General features: G+C 40.5%; 1 protein-coding gene across 3 annotated transcripts; it reads left to right on the plus strand.

The window, feature by feature from the left end:
- Positions 1–1306: 1306 nt before the first annotated feature.
- MRGPRX2 (MAS related GPR family member X2) lies at positions 1307–19225 on the plus strand. Of its 3 annotated transcripts, none has more exons than XM_054439136.2 (3): positions 1307–1505; positions 12557–12723; positions 16922–19225. In XM_054439136.2, the coding sequence occupies exon 3, from the start codon at positions 16947–16949 to the stop codon at positions 17937–17939; it is 993 nt and encodes a 330-aa protein (XP_054295111.1). In that variant the 5' UTR covers positions 1307–1505; positions 12557–12723; positions 16922–16946; the 3' UTR covers positions 17940–19225. The 3 variants fall into 3 exon arrangements, with proteins under 3 accessions (XP_054295111.1, XP_054295110.1, XP_054295112.1); XM_054439135.2 differs by lacking the exon at positions 1307–1505 and adding an exon at positions 1607–1732; XM_054439137.2 differs by lacking the exons at positions 1307–1505; positions 12557–12723 and adding an exon at positions 16530–16656.
- The last annotated feature ends 1107 nt before the right edge of the window (positions 19226–20332 follow it).

The following is a 20332-nucleotide window of genomic DNA, read 5'->3' on the forward strand; positions in this document are numbered from 1 at the left end:
TTCATTGAAGAAATGGATGAGTGAATCCATGAATGAATAACATAGGCCCTGCTCTCAGGGAGCTTTCAGCCTAGAGGAGCAGAGGAGACAGGTGCAGCAGCTACAGAGTTCCGATGAGGGGAGTGCCCTAGGAGCTGGGTTACACCCCAAAAGGGGAGCCTTCTGGGGCCTAACAGGTAAAGGGGATTACAGAAGGCAAAGAGGAGAGAGAAGTGCAGAGCACAGAGGCCTGCGGAGCATGGGCTTGGAGGCTGAGCAGGTTAGCATTTGAGAGTGATGTGAGAAACGGCTCACACTGTTCGGATCCTTATATTCTGGAACACATCCTGCCCCGACAAGCCCTTCCCTTCGCTCTCTCAAAGCATAACTCCAAACTGTGCAGTTATCTGTGGATTGGAGTAAGCTTGGCTCCCCCACACTGATTTTCTGAAGTTGGGCTGGACACAGGGGCTGATCTGACACAGAGACCCCACAGGTCTCCTCCATCCAACAAGCAAAGCCTGGGACCAGCCCAACCTTCAGGGAGTCGCCCTTAGCCTCCTGAGCTATAGGCCTTCACTGGACCCAGGTCTTCACTGACCCAGAGCTCCACACTCTGCCCTCCTCCCTGGCTGCCCAACCCTCCACCGTGGGGTCAGACACACCCTGCCTACCCCTGGCAGCTGGTCCCTACAGCCTCTCCCTGGCCCGCCCTGGCCAAACACTGGCAGAGGGAAGCCTGGGAAAACCAGACAGGCAGGCCTTGCCAGATGGCAGCCAGGCCTGAAGGAACCTGGGGAGAAGAGGGTGACATGAAGGTCACTGGGGCTCCCTGAAAGTCAGAAAGACGTGGAGATCAGTTGTTGTTACTGAGACCTAATGGACAGTAAGTCTTACTCTTTTGTTCCCCAACAAATGAGAGAATTATACCAGAGGTAATAACCCTTTCCATAGGGCTATCCAGTCTCCAGCCCATGTTCGCATGAGGTATCCACTCTAACAGAGAAGCGGGAACAGAAGGGAACCTGGGGCATCCCTCCCTCCATCGCATAGCAGCAGGTGCAGGCACGCATCTTTGCCCAGCGCTTCCATCTGCTGTCCTCAGGCTATTGCCCTGCCCCAAAGCCTAACGTGGCAGACACGTGCTGAGCAGTTTCAGACCCTGCTGGCCTTGGGGATTGGGATTTTAGGAGCAAGCTTCAGAAACCCTGTGGAAGACTGGGAAAGTCGGTGAAATAATAAAGATGGTCCTGACGATGACAGAGAGCACATTCTGATGTCACAGGGCTTTAAGCATGTGCTAAGCACTCACGTGTGCACCTTGAATACCTCACGACAGCCATCTTACTGATGAGGAAGCCAAGGACTGACTAGTGAGGTTAAGCAACATGACAGTAAGATTAAATTAGTAATCCTAACCTGGATTCATAGACTTAGTAGATCAGGATTTGAGACCAGCATTTCAGTGGTTGATTAATAGACACTCGCAGGAGCTGCTGTACATGCTGCCATCCGTGAATGCTCAGGTTGCAAAAATTACATGGGTCCCCTTCATTGCTCTACTTTAAATTGGGATGGATAATCTTGGCTACTCGGGAGGCTGGGGTGGGAGGACGGCTTGAGCCCGGGAGTTTGGAGATGCGAGCTATGATCCTGCCACTCCACTTCAGCCTGGGTGTAGGGGGAAACTTTGTCAAAAAAAAAAAGAGAAAGGAAAATAAAAGAAAAGAAAAACAAAAGAAAATTGGCGTGGGTAAGTAGACAGTGAGTAGAGACCGGTTCCCAAACTTCACAGGGCATTCGTCTCACTTGGATTCATCTTCCTGTTCCCTCCCTCTGTCCTCACCTTCCCTCCCGGTTCCCTCTTGCTCGCAGGCACACACACCACGCACAAATACATGCCGGCTTGAGATCCAGACTTTTTCCAGCAATGTCATTGACATGGGCCCCCTGCTGGCCAGTCAAGGGTTACCTCATACTAACAAAGCAATGATCCTTGACTACCACCTAGTGGCTTAATGTGGTAACGTTACATTTCTTTTCTATCGCTTCATAATCTGATGTGATATTAAGTATTTCAGTAACCAGAAGCCAGAATGTTAAGAGCTTGCTCTTTGTGCTCCCTGCTTCAGAATCCCTAAAAAAATTCTTCATTAAAGTATATAACAGTGAAATTTTTATGAAGTTGAAGCTCTAAATTTAACTCAAAACTTGGCAGTGAAATTTGAATTAGAATAACAGGTACTATTTATCAAGCATCTATAAGCTAGGCATTGTACCAGTTGCTTTATATTGTTTAATTTACAATTTAATTTGATACTTCTATGAGGCATATCTTATACTTATTTAACAGATTTCAAAATTGGGGCTCTGAGAGGGAAAATAGCTTATTCAATATCAAACAGTTATTATGCAGAAGACTCAGGACTAACCAATACCTTCATTTATGAAGCATGCAAAAGTTAACCAAATGACCCTCAAAACACTCTTGGAGAACTACAGGATTAGTCTTATTTTAGGAATGAGGAATAGAGATCCAGGAAAGTTAAGGAGCTTCTTAAAGGTCACACAATGAGTACTGCAAAAAGTTAAGTGTCAGACTTCACTCCCCAGGAAGTGGAGTTTTTGCTGTGCTGCTCCTTGCCCCCTAGGACCAAGACAACAGTTGTGCTCTGACATTTTAGGGTCCTCGCTGCCATTGTACCTGGCCTCACAGAGTCTAAAATACACCCCACCATCCCCAAGGTCTAGAGTCACCACATGGTTCCTCATCCCTGACACCTGAGTTGCCACCAAGCCCTATTGGCTCAGGTTCCCAAATTGCAGCCATATTCTGCTCCCCCGGCCCAAACCTCCAGAGCACTCCTTCGTCTCCTGAGTCAGACCAGATCTTTGCCCTGGCCCCTAGAAGTAGAATTGCAGCTACAACCCAGCCCCTGAGCCCAAACTGCTAAGGGTGCCTCAGAGTCCCAGATCATGGCTCTCTGGACAACCTACATCCAATAAACAAACACAGAGAGCAAACCTGCACCACAAGACCCAGGTGCCACAATAGGTTTGTGATACACTGAGCCTAGGACCCCAGCCCCTCAAATGCTCTAAGCAGCTTCACCTGGAACCTAGTACCACTGCAGCTGCATGTAGGCCATGTCTGACCTGATACCAAGAAGGATTTTCTCAGCTAAGTCTCCACACTGTGGGGGAAATAAGAATAAGAGGACCCCAAAAGCCCTTGCCCATGAAGACTTTAACAACCTCCACCACTACTGCCACCCCCACAAACTTCTACAACCTAAGTCATTGAGGCACCCAAAGTTATTCAATGAGCCAACAGTGAATACAGCTGAGGAAGCTGCATAGTGATTATATCACTCAACTTACCCAAAAACAGAGTTGTCCTCACCAACCAGCACACTAAGACCAAACTGCAGGTGAAAGTCTTTCTCTGCAAAGATGATTCTAGAAAGTTTGGAAGAGGTAAATGTTCCATCAGATGCACAGATACAAGAAACATCATGCAGAGACAGAAGAAACATAAGCAAGCAAGGAAATATGACACCACTAAAGGAATACAATAACTCTCTAGTAACAGACCCTGCTAAAAATGAAATTTAAAAATGTCTGGAAAAGGAGTTCAAAATAATGATTTTAAGGAAACTCAATGAGATACAAAAAAATACAAAAAGACAATTTAACAATATCAGGAAAACAATTCATGATATGAATGAGAAATTTAACAAAAGGTGGATTTTTTAAAAAAAATAAACAAACCCTGAAGCTGAAGAATTCAATGAATAAAATAAATAATACAATAGAGAGATTCAACAATAGACTTGATCAAGCAGAAGAAAGAACTCTAAATTCAAAGACAGATCATTTGAAATTATCCAGTCTGAGAAAAAAAAGAATGAAAAATAGTGAAGAAAGCCTATAAGACTTATGGGACACCATTAAGTGAACAAATATTCATAGTATGGTGCTGGAAACACTGGATATCCACATGCAGTAGAATTAAAATAGATTCCTATCTCTTATATACAAAAGTCAACTCTGAATGAATTAATGACTCAAATATAAGACCTTAAACTATGAAACTATTGGAAGAAAACAAAAACATTATATCAGAACATTGGTGTGGGCAAAGACTTTGTGAAGAGGACCTCAAAAGCACATGGATCAAAAGAGAAACTAGACAAATAGGATTGTATCAAACTAAAAAATTCCTGCACAGTGAAAGAAACAATCATCAGAGTGAAGAGACAACTAGCAGAATGGGAGAAAACATTTGCAAACTATTTATTCAACAAGGGATTACTATCTGGAATATACAAGGAACTCAAACAACTCAAAAGCAAAAACCAACCAAACAAACAAAAAAACCCACCAACAATCCAATTTAAAAATGAGCAAATGAGCTAAATAGAAGTCTCTTAAAAGAAATACATAGGAATAGACAACAGGTATATGAAAAAAATGCTCAAAATCACTAATCATCAGAGAAATGTAAATCAAAACTACAATGAGATATCATCTTAATACAGTTAGAATGATTGTTATCAAGAAGACAAAAAGTAAATAAATGCTAGTGGGGATGCAGAGAAAAGGAACCCTTATACAGTTGGTGGGAATGCAAATTAGTGCAGCCATTATGGAAAACAGTACAGTGCTTCCTCAGAAAGCTACAAATCGAACTACCACATGATCCAGCAATCCCACTACTGGATATATATCTGAAGGGAAAGAAATCAATATGTTGACGAGATGTCTGCACTCTCATGCTTATTGCAGCACTATTCACAATAGTCAAGATACGGACTCAACCTGTGTCCATCAACAGATGAATGGATAAAGACAATATGGTACATATACACAAGGGAGTACTATTCAGCCACAAAAAAGAAAGAATCTTGTCATTTGCAGCAATGTGAATGAGTCTGGAGGACATTATTTTAAGTGGAATAATTCAGGCACAGAAGGACAGATACCACATGTTCTCACACATGTGAAAGCTGAAAAAGTTGATGTCATAGAAATAGAGAGTAGAATAGAGGTTACTAGAAGCTGGGAAGGATGGAGAGATGGATAGCCTAATTTTGGTTAACAGATACAAAATCACAGCTAGATAGGAGAAATAAGTTCTAGAGTTCTAGGGCATTGTAGGGTGATTATAATTAATGACAATTTACTGTATATTTTTAAATAGCTAGAAGAGTATATTTTGAATATTCCCAACACAAAGAAATGATAAATGTTTGTGGTGATGGATATGTTAATGAACCCAATTTGATCATTATACATTGTATACATGTATTGAAATATCACACTGCAAGCCATGGAGAGGGGCCCAGGTTGATGACTTCATCATAGTTATGAAAACTCTGGAAGCCACTAAGGATCTAAAAGATGAGAGTCATCCTGGAATTCCAAGTTTGGCCTCAGAGAGAGGCCTATCTGAGGTCTCTACTCTCTCTGGTACCCGGAGGAGAGAAACCTCCATAGGCACCAGAGTTCTCTTAGTTTCAGATTCATCACAACTGTAAGGCATCCCATTTTACAGATGGAGAACTGAGATCAAAAGAGTTGTAATTTATGCTGGAGGTCCCACAATCAATAATTATCAAATTAGAAATAAACCACATATTATAAAACAGTATCAATTGTATATTTTGTATGCATATACTAAAGTATTTATGCAGTTGTTTCCATGTAGAAGTATAACCAGTGATTTATGTTTTCATCTATATTTTATATCTTGTACATTCAGCAGCCTGATAAGACTTTTCTGAAGCACAGACATGATCAATTCATTTCCTAAATGGTTATCTTTTCCTCTCAGAAGGAGATTCTCATTTCGTATTATGGCTACAAGCCTAAAAGGAATGAAAGAGTTTAGAACAACTCATGGTGGAAAGTCTAACAGGAAAACCTCATGAAAATGCAGGACTTCAAAAGACCGAACCTTTAGTGTATTCTAATTCATGAGAAATACAACTGCCAAGAAACTGCCTGATGCACATTTGGCTCTGGGGAAAAAAAACAAAAACAACAACAACAAAAACAAAAACAAAAACAAAACAAAAAGCTTTTCTTGAGAATTTATAACCATAAGTCAGTATCACATTGTGATCCAAATTCATACAGCCTGTGGTCTTCCTGAAATTTCAAACGACAAATGAGGTTTCTGAGGACAACCTGATACATGAAAGCATGTTGGGAAGTTCCTCCAGTCAACTAGAAAAAGAAAACAGAAGACCTCTCTAAAAGAACTCAACTACAATTCAAGCCTTAAAGAATTTCCACAAATAAGCTCCCAAGGCAAGTGGCAACTCACAGTCAAAAATCACAAACAAATCACATGAAAGTGCCAGAAGAAATTACAGACAGTAAAGTCAGACACACACAGACTTTAGCACTAGAATTATCAGATAATTATAATATCGCCATGCTTAATAGGATTAAAGACATAAAAGGAAGAATTGACAACACAAGTCAGCATCAAGAAATAAAAAAATGACTATGAAAGTAGAAAAACAAAATATCAAATAGATTAACCTTAAATGTAAATGGGCTAAATGTCCCAATTAAAAGATACAGACCACCAAATTGGATAAAGAGTCAAGACCCATTGATGTGCTGTATTCAGGAGACCCATCTCATGTGCAAAGACACACATAGGCTCAAAATAAAGGGACGGAGGAATAGAATATTTATCAAGCAAATGGAAAGCAAAAAAAAAGCAGGGGTTGCAATCCTAGTCTCTGATAAAACAGACTTTAAACCAACAAAGATCAAAAGAGACAAAGAAGGCCATTACGTAATGCTAAAGGGATCAATTCAACAAGAAGAACTAAGTATCCTAAATATATATGCACCCAATATAGGAGCACACAGATTCATAAAGCAAGTCCTTAGAGACCTAAAAAGAGACTTAGACTCCCACACAATAATAGAGAGAGACCTTAACACCCCACTCTCAATAACAGACAGATCAATGAGACAGAAAATTAACAAGGATATTCAGGACTTGAGCTCAGCTCTGGACCAAGCAGACCTAATAGACATCTACAGAACTCTCCACCCCACATCAACAGAATATACATTCTTCTCAGCACCACATTGCATTATTCTAAAATTGGCCACATAATTAAAAGTAAAACACTCTTCAGCAAAAGCAAAAGAATGGAAATAATAACAGTCTCTCAGACCACAGTGCAATCAAATTAGAACTCATGATTAAAAAACTCACTCAAAACCACACAACTACATGGAAACTGAACAACTTGCTCCTTAATGACTACTGGGTAAATAACGAAATTAAGGCAGAAGTAAATGAGTTCTTTGAAACCAATAAGAACAAAGACACAACATGCCAGAATCTCTGGGACACAGCTAAAGCAGTGTTTAGAGGGAAATTTATAGCACTAAATGCCCACAGGAGAAAGCAGGAAAGATCTAAAATCGACACCCTAACATCACAATGAAAAGAACTAGAAAAGCAAGGCAAACAAATTGAAAAGCTAGCAGAAGGTAAGAAATAACTAAGATCAGAGCAGAACTGAAGGAGACAGAGACATGAAAAAACCTTCAAAAAATCAATAAATCCAGGAGCTGGTTTTTGGAAAAGATTAACAAAATACATAGACTGCTAGCAAGACTAATAAAGAAGAAAAGAGAGAAGAATCAAATAGACACAATAAAAAATGATAAAAGGGATATCACCACAGAGCCCACAGAAATACAAACTACCATCAGATAATTCTATAAATATCTCTATGCAAATAAACCAGAAAATCTAGAAGAGATGCATAAATTCCTGGACACAAACACTCTCCCAAGACTAAACCAGGAAGAAGTCGAATCCCCGAATAAACCAATAACAACTTCTGAAATTGAGGCAATAATTAATAGCCTACCAATCAAAAAAAGCCCAGGACCAGACGGATTCACAGCCAAATTCTACCAGAGGTACCAAGAGGAGCTAATACCATTCCTCCTGAAACTATTCCAAATGATAGAAAAAGAGGGACTCCTCCCTAACTCATTTTATAAGGCCAGCCTCATCCTGATACCAAAACCTGGCAGAGACGAAACAAAAAAAGAAAATTTCAGGCCAACATCCCTGATGAACATTGATGCAAAAATCCTCCATAAAGTACTGTCAAACCGAATCCAGCAGCACATCCAAAAGCTTATCCACCATGATCAAGTGGGCTTCATCCCTGGGATGCAAGTCTGGCTCAAAGTACGCAAATCAATAAACGTAATCCATCAGATAAGCAGAACCAATGACAAAAACCACATGATTATCTCAATAGATGCAGAAAAGGTCGTCGATAAAATTCAACACCCCTTCATGCTAAAAACTTTCAATAAACTAGGTACTGATGGAACGTATCTCAAAATAATAAGAGCTATTTTTTATAAACCCACAGCAAATACCACACTGAATGGGCAAAAGCTGGAAGCATTCCTTTTGAAAACTGGCACAAGACAAGGATGCCCTCTCTCACCACTCCTATTCAACATAGTATTGGAAGTTCTGCGCAGAGAAATCAGACAAGAGAAAGAAATAAAGGGTATTCAAATAGGAAGACAGGAAGTCAAATTATCTCTGTTTGCAGATGACATGATTCTATATTTAGAAAACCCCATCGTCTCAGCCCAAAATCTCCTTAAGCTGATAAGCAACTTCAGCAAAGTCTCAGGATACAAAATCAATGTGCAAAAATCACAAGCATTCCTATACACTAATAATAGGCAAACAGAGAGCCAAATCATGAGTGAACTCTCATTTACAATTGCTACAAAGAGAATAAAATACCTAGGAATACAATTTACAAAGGATGTGAAGGACCTCTTCAAGGAGAACTACAAACCACTGCTCAAGGAAATAAGAGAGGATACAAACAAATGGAAAAAATTCCATGCTCATGGATAGGAAGAATCAATGTCATGAAAATGGCCATACTGCCCAAAGTAATTTATAGTTTTAATGCTATGCACATCAGCCTACCATTGACTTTCTTCACAGAAGTAGAAAAAACTACTTTAAATTTCATATGGAAACAAAAAAGATCCTGTATAGCCAAGACAATCCTAAGCAAAAAGAATAAAGCTGGAGGCAACACGCTACCTGACTTCAAACTATACTACAAGGCTACAGTAACCAAAACAACACGGTGCTGGTACTAAAACATATATATCAACCAGTGGAACAGAACAGAGGCCTCAGAAATGATGCCACACATGTACAACCATCTGATCTTTGACAAACCTGACAAAAACAAGCAATGGGGAAAGGATTCCTTATTTAATAAATGGTGTTGGGAAAACTGGTTAGCCATATGCAGAAAACTGAAACTGGACCCCTTACTTACACCTTATACAAAAATTAACTCAAAATGGATTAAAGACTTAAACATAAGACCTAAAATCATAAAACCCTAGAAGAAAACCTAGACAGTACCATTCAGGACATAGGCATGGGCAAAGTCTTCATGAATAAAACACCAAAAGCAATGGCAACAAAAGCCAAAATTGACAAATGGGATCTAATTAAACTAAAGAGCTTCTGCACAGCAAAAGAAACTATCATCAGAGTGAACAGGCAACCTACAGAATGGGAGAAAATTTTTGCAATCTATCCATCTGACAAAGGGCTAATATCCAGAATTTACAAGAAACTTAAACAAATTTACAAGAAAACATAAACAACCCCATCAAAAACTGGGTGAAGAATATGAACAGACACTTCTCAAAAGAAGATATTTATACAGCCGACAAACATGAAAAAATGCTCATCATCACTGGTCATTAGAGAAATGCAAATTAAAACCACAATGAGATACCATCTTACACCAGTTAGAATGGCAATCATTAAAAAGTCAGGAAACAACAGATGCTGGAGAGGATGTGGAGAAATAAGAACACTTTTACAGAGTTGGTAGGAGTGCAAATTACTTCAACCATTGTGGAAGACAGTGTGGTGAGTCCTCAAGGATCTAGAACCAGAAATACTATTTGACTCAGCAATCCCATTACTGGGTATATACCCAAAGGATTATAAATCATTCTACTATAAAGACACATGCACCCGTATGTTTATTGCAGCACTATTCACAATAGCAAAGACCTGGAACCAACCCAAATGCCCATCAATGATAGACTGGATAAAGAAAATGTGGTACATATACACCATGGAATTCTATGCAGCCGTAAAAAAAGGATGAGTTTATGTTCTTTGCAGGGACATGGATGAAGCTGGAAACCATCATTCTCAGCAAACTAACACAGGAACAGAAAACCAAACACTGTATGTTCTCAATCATATGTGGGAGTTGAACAATGAAAACACATGAATACAGGGAGGGGAACATCACACACTGGGGCCTCTCAGGGGGTGGGGAGCTAGGAGAGGGATAGCACTAGGAGAAATACCTAATGTAGATGACAGGTTGATGGATGCAGCAAACCACCATGGCATGTGTATACATAGGTAACAAACCTGCACGTTCTGCACATGTATCCCAGAACTTAAAATATAATTTTAAAAAAATAAAATAGAACTTCTAGAAATTAGTAATATAAAAATTGGATTTAAACTTCAGTGGATAGATTAAGCAGATGATTAGACACAATGGAAAGAATCTAGTTAACTGGAAGATACATCTGAAGAAATTACCCAGAAAGCAGCCTCAGAGACAAAGAGACGAGACATAAGGAAAAGGTTAAGAAATAAGGATGATAGAAGAAGAGGGCTAACATATGTTGAATTAGACTTCCAGAAAGAGATAATACTAAAAGTGATAATGAGAGCTAATAATTGTATAGTACTTACTATGTGCTCCTATTGTAAATCATTTATATACATTAAATTATTAATCTTCACAGCAAACCTATAGACTAATAATGTTATCCCCATTTTACTGATGAGGAAACAAACACAACAGAGTTACAAAATCTGGCTAAGGTGCCATAGGAGAAATGCCAAGTAGCCTGGTCTTGTGTTCTTCACTGTTATGTAATATTTCAAGAGATTATAGCATTAAATTGTTAAAACATATTAAATGATTTTTAAAAAATAATTTTAAAATCTAGGAAACTCCACAAATCCCAAACATGATTTGAAAAACAGTCACCAGATACAATTTGGTGAGAATGTATCATAGCAGAGAAAAATAAAAGCTCTTAGAGAAAAAAAGGCAGATCACCACAAGCAAATGGCAACCGGACTGATGGCTGCAACAGTAACCATAATGATGGCCACAACAGTAACACTGGCAGTCAGAAGGTGGATCTTCAATGTGCTGGAAGAAAGTAACTATCACCCTACAATGCCATGCCTAGAAAAACCATCTTTAGAAGACGAGGGTGAAACAATGACACTTTCAGACAGATAAAGGAGGCATGTACCATGCAGAGACTCTCACAAAAGGAACTCCTGAAGAATGCGTTTTGAGAAATGGAAGCTATGAGATGTAAAATGGGAGGATGAGCAAAAGCATTGGTGATTATGTGGATAAATCTGAACAAACACTGACTATTTAAAACAATAATAAGTATTTCATTTGTTGGAGGGAAACAGAATCAAAATAAAATAATAGAGCACAGTAGGTTAGACGGTAACAGAGGTTAAAGCTTTCTAAAGTCCTGGTGTTGCTAGTGAGGAAAGCAGATTTCTGGGGACAAATGCATGGTTTACCTACTGAACCAAAGTATAATACAAGAAAATGCTGAGTCTCAGAACTCGCCTCAATCAACACATGCTCCCTCTCTGAGGTCACCCAGCTGCTCTGGAATGCAAAGGGGCATGATCTTGTATGGTGTTCATCACTGTGTCTTCATTGCCTGGAACGGTACCTGACATATCATAGGCAAACAATAAACAGTATTGAATGAATGAATAAATGAGTGAATAATTTCTTCTGATTGTCTTAAATGCTTCAAAATTGTTACTTATAACTCAATTTGGCTGCAGCATAGGCACATGAAAGGAAGTCATAGGAGATAAGGCTGAAAATATTGGTTGGCTCTAGATGATCTAAAAATAATCTAGCTAATAAATATCATGATGTAGAGGGAAAAACGTGACAGATGGTGCATGTGATGTGCTAAGTCCCCTATATTTTGTAAGGAGACTCAATATATCTACTTGTTAACATTGATAAATCAAAAATAGAAATGTTGTTTTATTATGCAAAGCTTTTTTTAAAAAAAGAGTGGAAACTGTATGCAGTGGTTGCTTTTGGGGAATGAGACTTTGAGAGACTTTGCATTTCATTTTATACACCGTAGTGTCATTTGAAATAAACCCAATTTTAAAAGATCAAGTAAGCCAGGGCCTTGAATGCCAAGCAGAAGAGGGCAGACTATTCTTTAGTTATGAAAGCTCACGTTGCTTGATTGGTCTGCTTCCTGCAGATGCTCATTGTGGGCAACGAAAGACTTCAGGATGGTGATTCCTTGCAGGGAGTGGGGCCGGAGAGGGTAGGGGAGAAACCAAGATAAGTGACTGGAGTCAGGGCAAATGCTGAGAAACATCTCATGTGGTTTCATGTGTCATACTCTTATTTTCCAGCACCCTCTGTACAGGAAATCACAGGGTTGTTGAGCATCTTGATAAGCTTTACTCAGTCATCAGGTTTCACTCCAGCTCCTGCAGGCATCTCCCCATCCTCAGCTGTTTGCCAGTCCCAGGAAAGCACTTCTCAACTCACCAACTCCAGTAGAAAGAAGTGTGTTAAGGTAAGAGTTTGTTCAAGAACCATCTTCTTTCAAAGGCAGTTTTGGTTTTTACCTTAGTCCACATTCTGATGAATTCATTAGGAAAAGGAGACAGGAAGCTCCTTTGAGGGAGCTTTGGATGCTGGCAGCTTAGATGGTGGGAGATCCGAATGGGGTCAAGCAGGTTTGTCCTACTTCTCTTCTATCTACCTATATTCTCACCTTCTCTTCAACCATTCAAATCTGCAACTATGGAGAGAAAGATTTTGCTAATTTTAATTTAGGGGCAGGCTAGAATGAAGTCATTACTTCCCTAAGCTAAATTGTTATTTAAAACCTCAGGTTGCACTGATTTTCTTGTTATTCAAAAGGTTTTTCCTTCATATCTGTCATTGTCCCAGCAGAAAACACACATCACACACTCTAGAGGGGTAGTTTAGAAGAGTTTAGTGAAGAGACTGTTTACAAAGGTGTGAACAGGGATTAAGGAATGATGAAGCCCTCAAAGGCAAGTGATAGTGGAGGGCTGTTACCATTGCTAGGTCTGAAGTGATAAGGAGAAAGAGAAGTTCTGAGAACTCAGAATGTGCTGTAGCGGTAGCTGTAACTGTAACTGTAGCTGCGGCTACAGGAAAGGGCCACCAGACAGGGCTATGTCCTTAGGTAGAAAAACACTGCCACTGCCAACTCATAGCCCTTCAGAGCGCAGGGAGAGAGCCAGGAAATTTTTTAAAAATCATCCCCCAATCTCCTGTCAATGTGTCCCTTTGCCTGAAAAAAAAAGTCACCCTCCAATCTCCTGTCAATGTGTACCCTTTGGAGCCTGAGTGAAAGACAGCCCATTGACGAGGCTCAGACATGTCTCCTCCCAGGATGCAAAGGCAGGTAGAGAAGGATGGACATGAGATCCTAATGGCAAACAGGAAAAGTCCATTTCTTCCCATAGCCTCTTCTCAGTTTGTATTTCCTGAGACTTTCTCTATTAATGTGATTGAATCAATTTCTCATTCTATCACCTCCCATTTTTTTTAATTGTTTGACCTTCCCATCTAGTGTCACTTCCTTGGACTAGTCTCTCACTATCATCATAAATGCCTTGAGAATGGAATGTGGTTGGGGAAACAAAGGGATTGGGAGTACATAGGTACTCCCAGGTATAAGTACACAGGTATGTGTAATGTAAGTTTATGATTTTGGCTTCTCTAAAAAGAAACCTATTATAGTGATAATCAAAAAGAATGTTTATTAGACTTGGGCTGATGACTCCAAGACATCAAACATCAAGCCTCCTTCCAATTTCTATTTCCCCATCCCTAAAGCGGTACCCTTACCCTCATGGTCCTACGTGGCTCCCAAACACATCAGCGTTCCAGCCAGAGAGAAGAGAAAAGAAGAAAGAATACAGGAGGAGCTGGTTATATCACTTCCTCTCACCTCCCCTTGACCATCACATATGGTTACATGGTGCCATTAGCATAAAGGGAAGCTGAGAAATGGGCCTTTTTCTGATCTAAGACTCAGAATTATTATGTGTGAGAAAAGGAGAATGGCTTTTGGGGCAACAAGCAGTCTCTATAGCCCCTGATTCTCTTTTAGCATCTGTGCTCACATGGAGATTTTTCTCAAGACTGCCTCACAAATAGTGAATGATGTAGACATGGAACAGAAATAAACCTAGGACAGGGCCCCAGGAGACTGGAGCTGGTATTGGACCTGCTTTTCACCATGTGATTCAGGAAACTCTTTTGTACACGTTAAGCCTGTCTTTCTTTGTTAAATGAGCATATTACAATAGATGGGCTCCAAGGGACATGTGTTGGAGGCTGGGGATATAATAGTGAACAATCACAACAAAAATGTTGAGTTTAATGAGGGAGATAAAAGAAAAAACAGACATACACTTAAAAATACAGGTGGCAGGGCCGGGCGCGGTGACTCACGCCTGTAATCCCAGCACTTTGGGAGGCTGAGGCGGGCAGATCACGAGGTCAGGAGATCGAGACCATCCTGGCTAACACGGTGAAACCCCATCTCTACTAAAAAAAAAATACAAAAAATTAGTCAGGCGTGGTGGTAGGCGCCTGTAGTCCCAGCTACTCAGGAGGCTGAGGCAGGAGAATGGCGTGAATCCGGGAGGCGGAGCTTGCAGTGAGCCGAGATCACGCCACTGCACTCCAGCCTGGGCAACAGAGCGAGACTCTGTCTCAAAAAAAAAAAAAAATACAGGTGCAAACTGTGTTCAGTGCCACAAATAAAAAGGCCAACCTGCCCTGAGGGAGGACAACAGAAGTGGTTTTCTTCCATATCCTCAATAGGCCAACCAGGGCTACAGGAACTAAGACAGCATGTGATGGATGCATTCAGTCCTTGATGCCAATTCTGCACCCCCATGGAGGACACATTCACTTTCCCCTTGGAGGCCTCCAGCCCGTGAGAGTTTTCTGCAGTGTGGAGTGATTGATAGCTGTTTTTCTGAAGCAAGAAAGAGCTCTTGCATTCAGTTGCTTATTCTCAGTTGGCTTCTATTCACATCTCTTCTCCTTATTTGATTAATTTCTCTTCCTTACTGTTTCTTAAAGTTGCTTAATCTATGCTTAAAAAACTGCAATTTTGACATTCCATTTTGGATTTGATATGAGCATTACTTGTTGCTTTTCTCCTTTCTTCATGTGTAGTTGGCATTGAACCCTTGCAATGGGGCTGCAAGGCTGGTTAAGAACAAGCCCTCTGACCCGGAACCGTGGGTTCAAATGCAGGCTCTACCTACTTGTTTGTGAGACCTGAAGCATATTACTCAATATATTTGTGCTTTAATCTCCTTATCTGTAAAATGGGACTAATAATAGTACTGACCTCACCGGGCTCTGAAGACGATTTAAAGAGGCTATACCTGAGGAGCACTCAGCCAGCCGCTATTGTTCACCCCATTGTGAGTAAGGGCTCCTTCCCAAGTGTAATTTATATAAGCATATGCCTTTTCCCCCAAAGCCCTGCACAGTGTAGACATGGTTCTTTTTTTCTAATTTCCCACTCCTTTCCCCAAATAATCCTGTTCACAAATGCTTTAATTTGCAAAGAAAGCTCAAAATCATCTGGGGGAAGTAATGGGTCCACCTTAGATGTATTCATACCGCAACACCCTCTAGTCACCTCTAGACACTAGACACTCTCAACTGCCACCTCTGTCTCCTTTTCCCAAATTGCCCCCTTTTCCTCCAAGATGCAGAGAAATTCAGATAAACCCTGAATCCTCTCCATAAACTGGAAGTTTAAACTCTTCTGGGTGCTGGGCAAAAGCCATATACTAGCCCTTCCTGGATTGAAGATATGACAGTGGCCATTATTCACTATCTGTGTAGGCAGAAGCAATCCCTTCAAATACACCAGAGCTTTCCCAGAAGGAAACATGAGGAATGATATTTTCTTCATTTCTTTACATGTATGTTTTTTAGTGACTAATTTCATTTTAAAATGTTGGTGTTCCATTTAGCCCAAATTTTCAACTACTCTTGGCTCCCCATGCATTCATTCATTCATTCATTCATTCATTTACATGTGGTACAAACTTCTTGACTCTCTACTATGCCCTCACATTGAGCTAGGCACTGAGGACACAGAAATGGATAAGAGAAAAATTCTTCCTGTTTTCATAAAGCTGACCCACTGAGCAATTTCTAGCCTGACAGGCCTGGCTGTCCTCAGACCTGTCCTAGCAAGAAGTCACATCTCCATTATGACCCTAAATGATGATCTCCATTCTGACTGTTGATGGACCCCTCTCAGTCATTTAGGGTGGCCATGGGTCATGGCCTGGGTCATTTCTTCTGGCCCCTGAGTGGAAATCTGTATGCCAGGATAAAAAGAATGCTGAACTCAGAGTCCCGTCTCTTGCTGCCCCACATATTCTGCCTAGACTTTTCTCTTCCTGCCTCCAGGAGACATGACACAGTGACAGTGAGTGGGGGTGTTTGGGCCTTAAAATATTCCCATACCAGCAGAGGATCTACCTTGTAATAGAAAGGAGCCCAGGATTTAGAGTCAGCAAGAAATGAGTTTGAATCCAGGTGCTAGGACTCCCTGGCCCTTAATGAATGACTTAATCTCTTCAAGCCTCTGATTTCCTCTCCTGTAAAACAGGGGCGGTAATTACCACATAACGGGCTGGTCATGAGAATCAGTGAATATGCAGCAGGTGCTCAAGTCTTGTTTTTGTTCCCAGGGGCACCAGTGGAAGTTTTCTGAGCATGGATCCAACCACCCCGGCCTGGGGAAACGAAAGTACAACAATGAATGGAAATGACCAAGCCCTTCCTCTGCTTTGTGGCAAGGAGACCCTGATCCCGGTCTTCCTGATCCTCTTCATTGCCCTGGTCGGGCTGGTAGGAAACGGGTTTGTGCTCTGGCTCCTGGGCTTCTGCATGCGCAGGAACGCCTTCTCTGTCTACGTTCTCAGCCTGGCCGGGGCCGACTTCCTCTTCCTCTGCTTCCAGCTTATAAATTGCCTGGTGTACCTCAGTAACTTCTTCTGTTCCATCTCCATCGATTTCCCTAGCTTCTTCACCACTGTGATGACCTGTGCCTACCTTGCAGGCCTGAGCATGCTGAGCACCATCAGCACCGAGCGCTGCCTGTCAGTCCTGTGGCCCATCTGGTATCGCTGCCGCCGCCCCAGACACCTGTCAGCGGTCGTGTGTGTCCTGCTCTGGGCCCTGTCCCTACTGCTGAGCATCTTGGAAGGGAAGTTCTGTGGCTTCTTCTTTAGTGATGGTGACTCTGGTTGGTGTCAGACATTTGATTTCATCACTGCAGCGTGGCTGATTTTTTTATTCATGGTTCTCTGTGGGTCCAGTCTGGCCCTGCTGGTCAGGATCCTCTGTGGCTCCCGGGGTCTGCCACTGACCAGGCTGTACCTGACCATCCTGCTCACAGTGCTGGTCTTCCTCCTCTGCGGCCTGCCCTTTGGCATTCAGTGGTTCCTAATATTATGGATCTGGGAGAATTCTGATGTCTTATTTTGTCATATTCATCCAGTTTCAGTTGTCCTGTCATCTCTTAACAGCAGTGCCAACCCCATCATTTACTTCTTCGTGGGCACCTTTAGGAAGCAGTGGCGGCTGCAGCAGCCGATCCTCAAGCTGGCTCTCCAGAGGGCTCTGCAGGACACTGCTGAGGTGGATCACAGTGAAGGATGCTTCCGTCAGGGCACCCCGGAGATGTCGAGAAGCAGTCTGGTGTAGAGATGGACAGCCTCTACTTCCATCAGATATATGTGGCTTTGAGAGGCAACTTTGCCCCTGTCTATCTGATTTGCTAAACTTTCTCAGCCCTGATTTTAAAACAGTTAAGAGAGTCCTTGTGAGGATTAAGTGAAACAGTGCCTATGAAACAAACACTAAGTGCAGTGTCTGTAGAATTGCCTTACAGCCTTCCACCACAGCCCTATGAGAGCTTTGCCAACTCTGGGGTCCATGACTGTTCCCACTTTTAATGAATCCTACCTTTCGCAGAAGGCCGAAAGCAGGGCAGAAAAAGTCTACATTTCTTTGGTCACTGCACTTGATAGGGACTCAAAGAATATTATATTTTTAATTAATTTCTTTTTCTCTTCTGTACAATTTCTGTCTCAACAAAATTAGAAGAATTAAATTTAAATCTAGCTCCAAAAGAGCAGTTGTCTTTCATTTTGGCAGACCTTAGAATATCCCCCTAGCTTAATAAATCTTTGTTGAATGGCTTAATGAATGAATAAACTGGTTAATTTTTAAGTTAAACCTCTGAAAAGTCTCCATTTACCAGATTTGAGTCACTAAATTTATTGCTTTCACTACTTCTGAATTTTGCAAACATGAAATTAAGTTTTATAATTAGATAAATCAATGTCAACACATATTTAAAGTTTGAGGTACACTGTCTTCCTGCGGTTTCCTTTCACATGCCATCCCTTAAAATCCCAGCTACACGCCTTCCCATTCCTTCCCCTTTGCCTTTGCTCTAATCTTCCCTCTCTGGGGGCTCTCTAATTCATTCTGGAAGTTTCCAATGGTCTTATAGACTCCATGTTCTTGGAGGACAGGCTCTATGTCAGATTTACCTTTTATTCCAAAGAACTCAGAGCATTTATTTTGTTAATTAAATTGCACATATTTTTAAAAGTTACGTGTTCCACAAAATAAAATACTAATTGTAAATGCTGCATCTTTTAATAATTTTTTTATTATTTTTAATTAAGGTATAATTAAGAGAATGATATGCACAGATCATAAATGTACAGCTTAATGAGTTTTGTTAAATGAATACACCTATGTGACTCAAACTTTATTCACGACAAAATATTTTCATCATCTCTAAAAGTTCCCCTGTGCTCCCTCATTCTTCCTGCCCCAAGAGGCAACCATTGTTTCTATTTCAATCAACAAATATTAGCTTTGCCTGACCTTCAACTGTATCTTTTTAGAATCATAATATGTGTATTTTTTGTTTCTAGCTCTTGCACTCAACATAATATTTTGAAAATTTACCTATGTTATTGCATCACATGTATCAGTAGTTTGTTCCTTTCATAAAGCTGAGTACTATTTAATTGTGTGAGTGTACTATGGTGTAACTATTTTCATACTGACAACCTGCGATGTATTATGAATTTTTTGGCTATTATAAATAAAGCTGCTGTGAACATTCTTATTCAAGTCTTTTTGTAGATATATGTTTTCATTTCTTTGTATAGACAACCTGGAATGAAATTGCAGGATGATGGAAAGATGTATGCTTAATTCTATAAGAAAGTACCAAGCTATTTTCTAAAATGGCTGTACCATTTCACATTCCCACCAGCAATGTATGAGAGTTCTAGTTGCTCCACATGCTCCCAACAAACATGGTATTTCCAGTCTTTGAATTTTAGTCATTGTAATGAGTCTTAAGTAGTATCTCATTGTGTTTTAATTTGCATTTCCATAATGACTTATTAAATTGAGCATCGTTTAAGTGCTTTTTATCTACTCTTTTTTTTTGGCAGTGTCTGATTAAGTTTTGCCTATTTTTATAAAGTATTTGTCTTTTTCATTATTAATTTGTATACATTTTTTCATATGCTGAATGATTCTTTTGGTAGTTATGTGTATTATACTTATCCAGTTGGTGGTTTGCCTATTCATTTTTACATATTTATTTATTTTTAACAATTACATATATTTATGGGGCACGATGTGATGTTTTGATCAATGTACACCTTGTAGAAAGACTAAATCAAGCTAATTAACATATCCATCACCTTACCAACTTATTTGTGTGTGTGTAATGTGAATGTTAAAAATCTATTCTTTAAACCAAACACCACATGTTCTCACTTATAAGTGGGAACTGAACAATGAGAACACATGAATACAGGGAGGGGAAGAACACACACTGGGGCCTGTCAGGGGGTGGGGTGGGGGGAGGGAGAGCATTAGGAAAACTAAGTAATGCATGCTGGGCTTAATACCTAGGTGATGGGTTGAGAGGTACAGCAAACCACCATGGCACATATTTACCTGTGTAACAAACCTGCACATCCTGCACATGTACCCCGTAACTTAAAATAAAAATAAATTTTAACATCTATTTTTTTTTGAGATATAGTCTCACTCTGTCA

The sequence above is a fragment of the Pongo pygmaeus genome, chromosome 9 (genome assembly GCF_028885625.2).
Source record: "Pongo pygmaeus isolate AG05252 chromosome 9, NHGRI_mPonPyg2-v2.0_pri, whole genome shotgun sequence".
NCBI lineage: Eukaryota > Metazoa > Chordata > Mammalia > Primates > Hominidae > Pongo > Pongo pygmaeus.

Bases quoted from the DNA above. Each gene is read 5' to 3' on its own strand.
- MRGPRX2 (XM_054439136.2), top strand. From the start codon at position 16,947: ATGGATCCAACCACCCCGGCCTGGGGAAACGAAAGTACAACAATGAAT.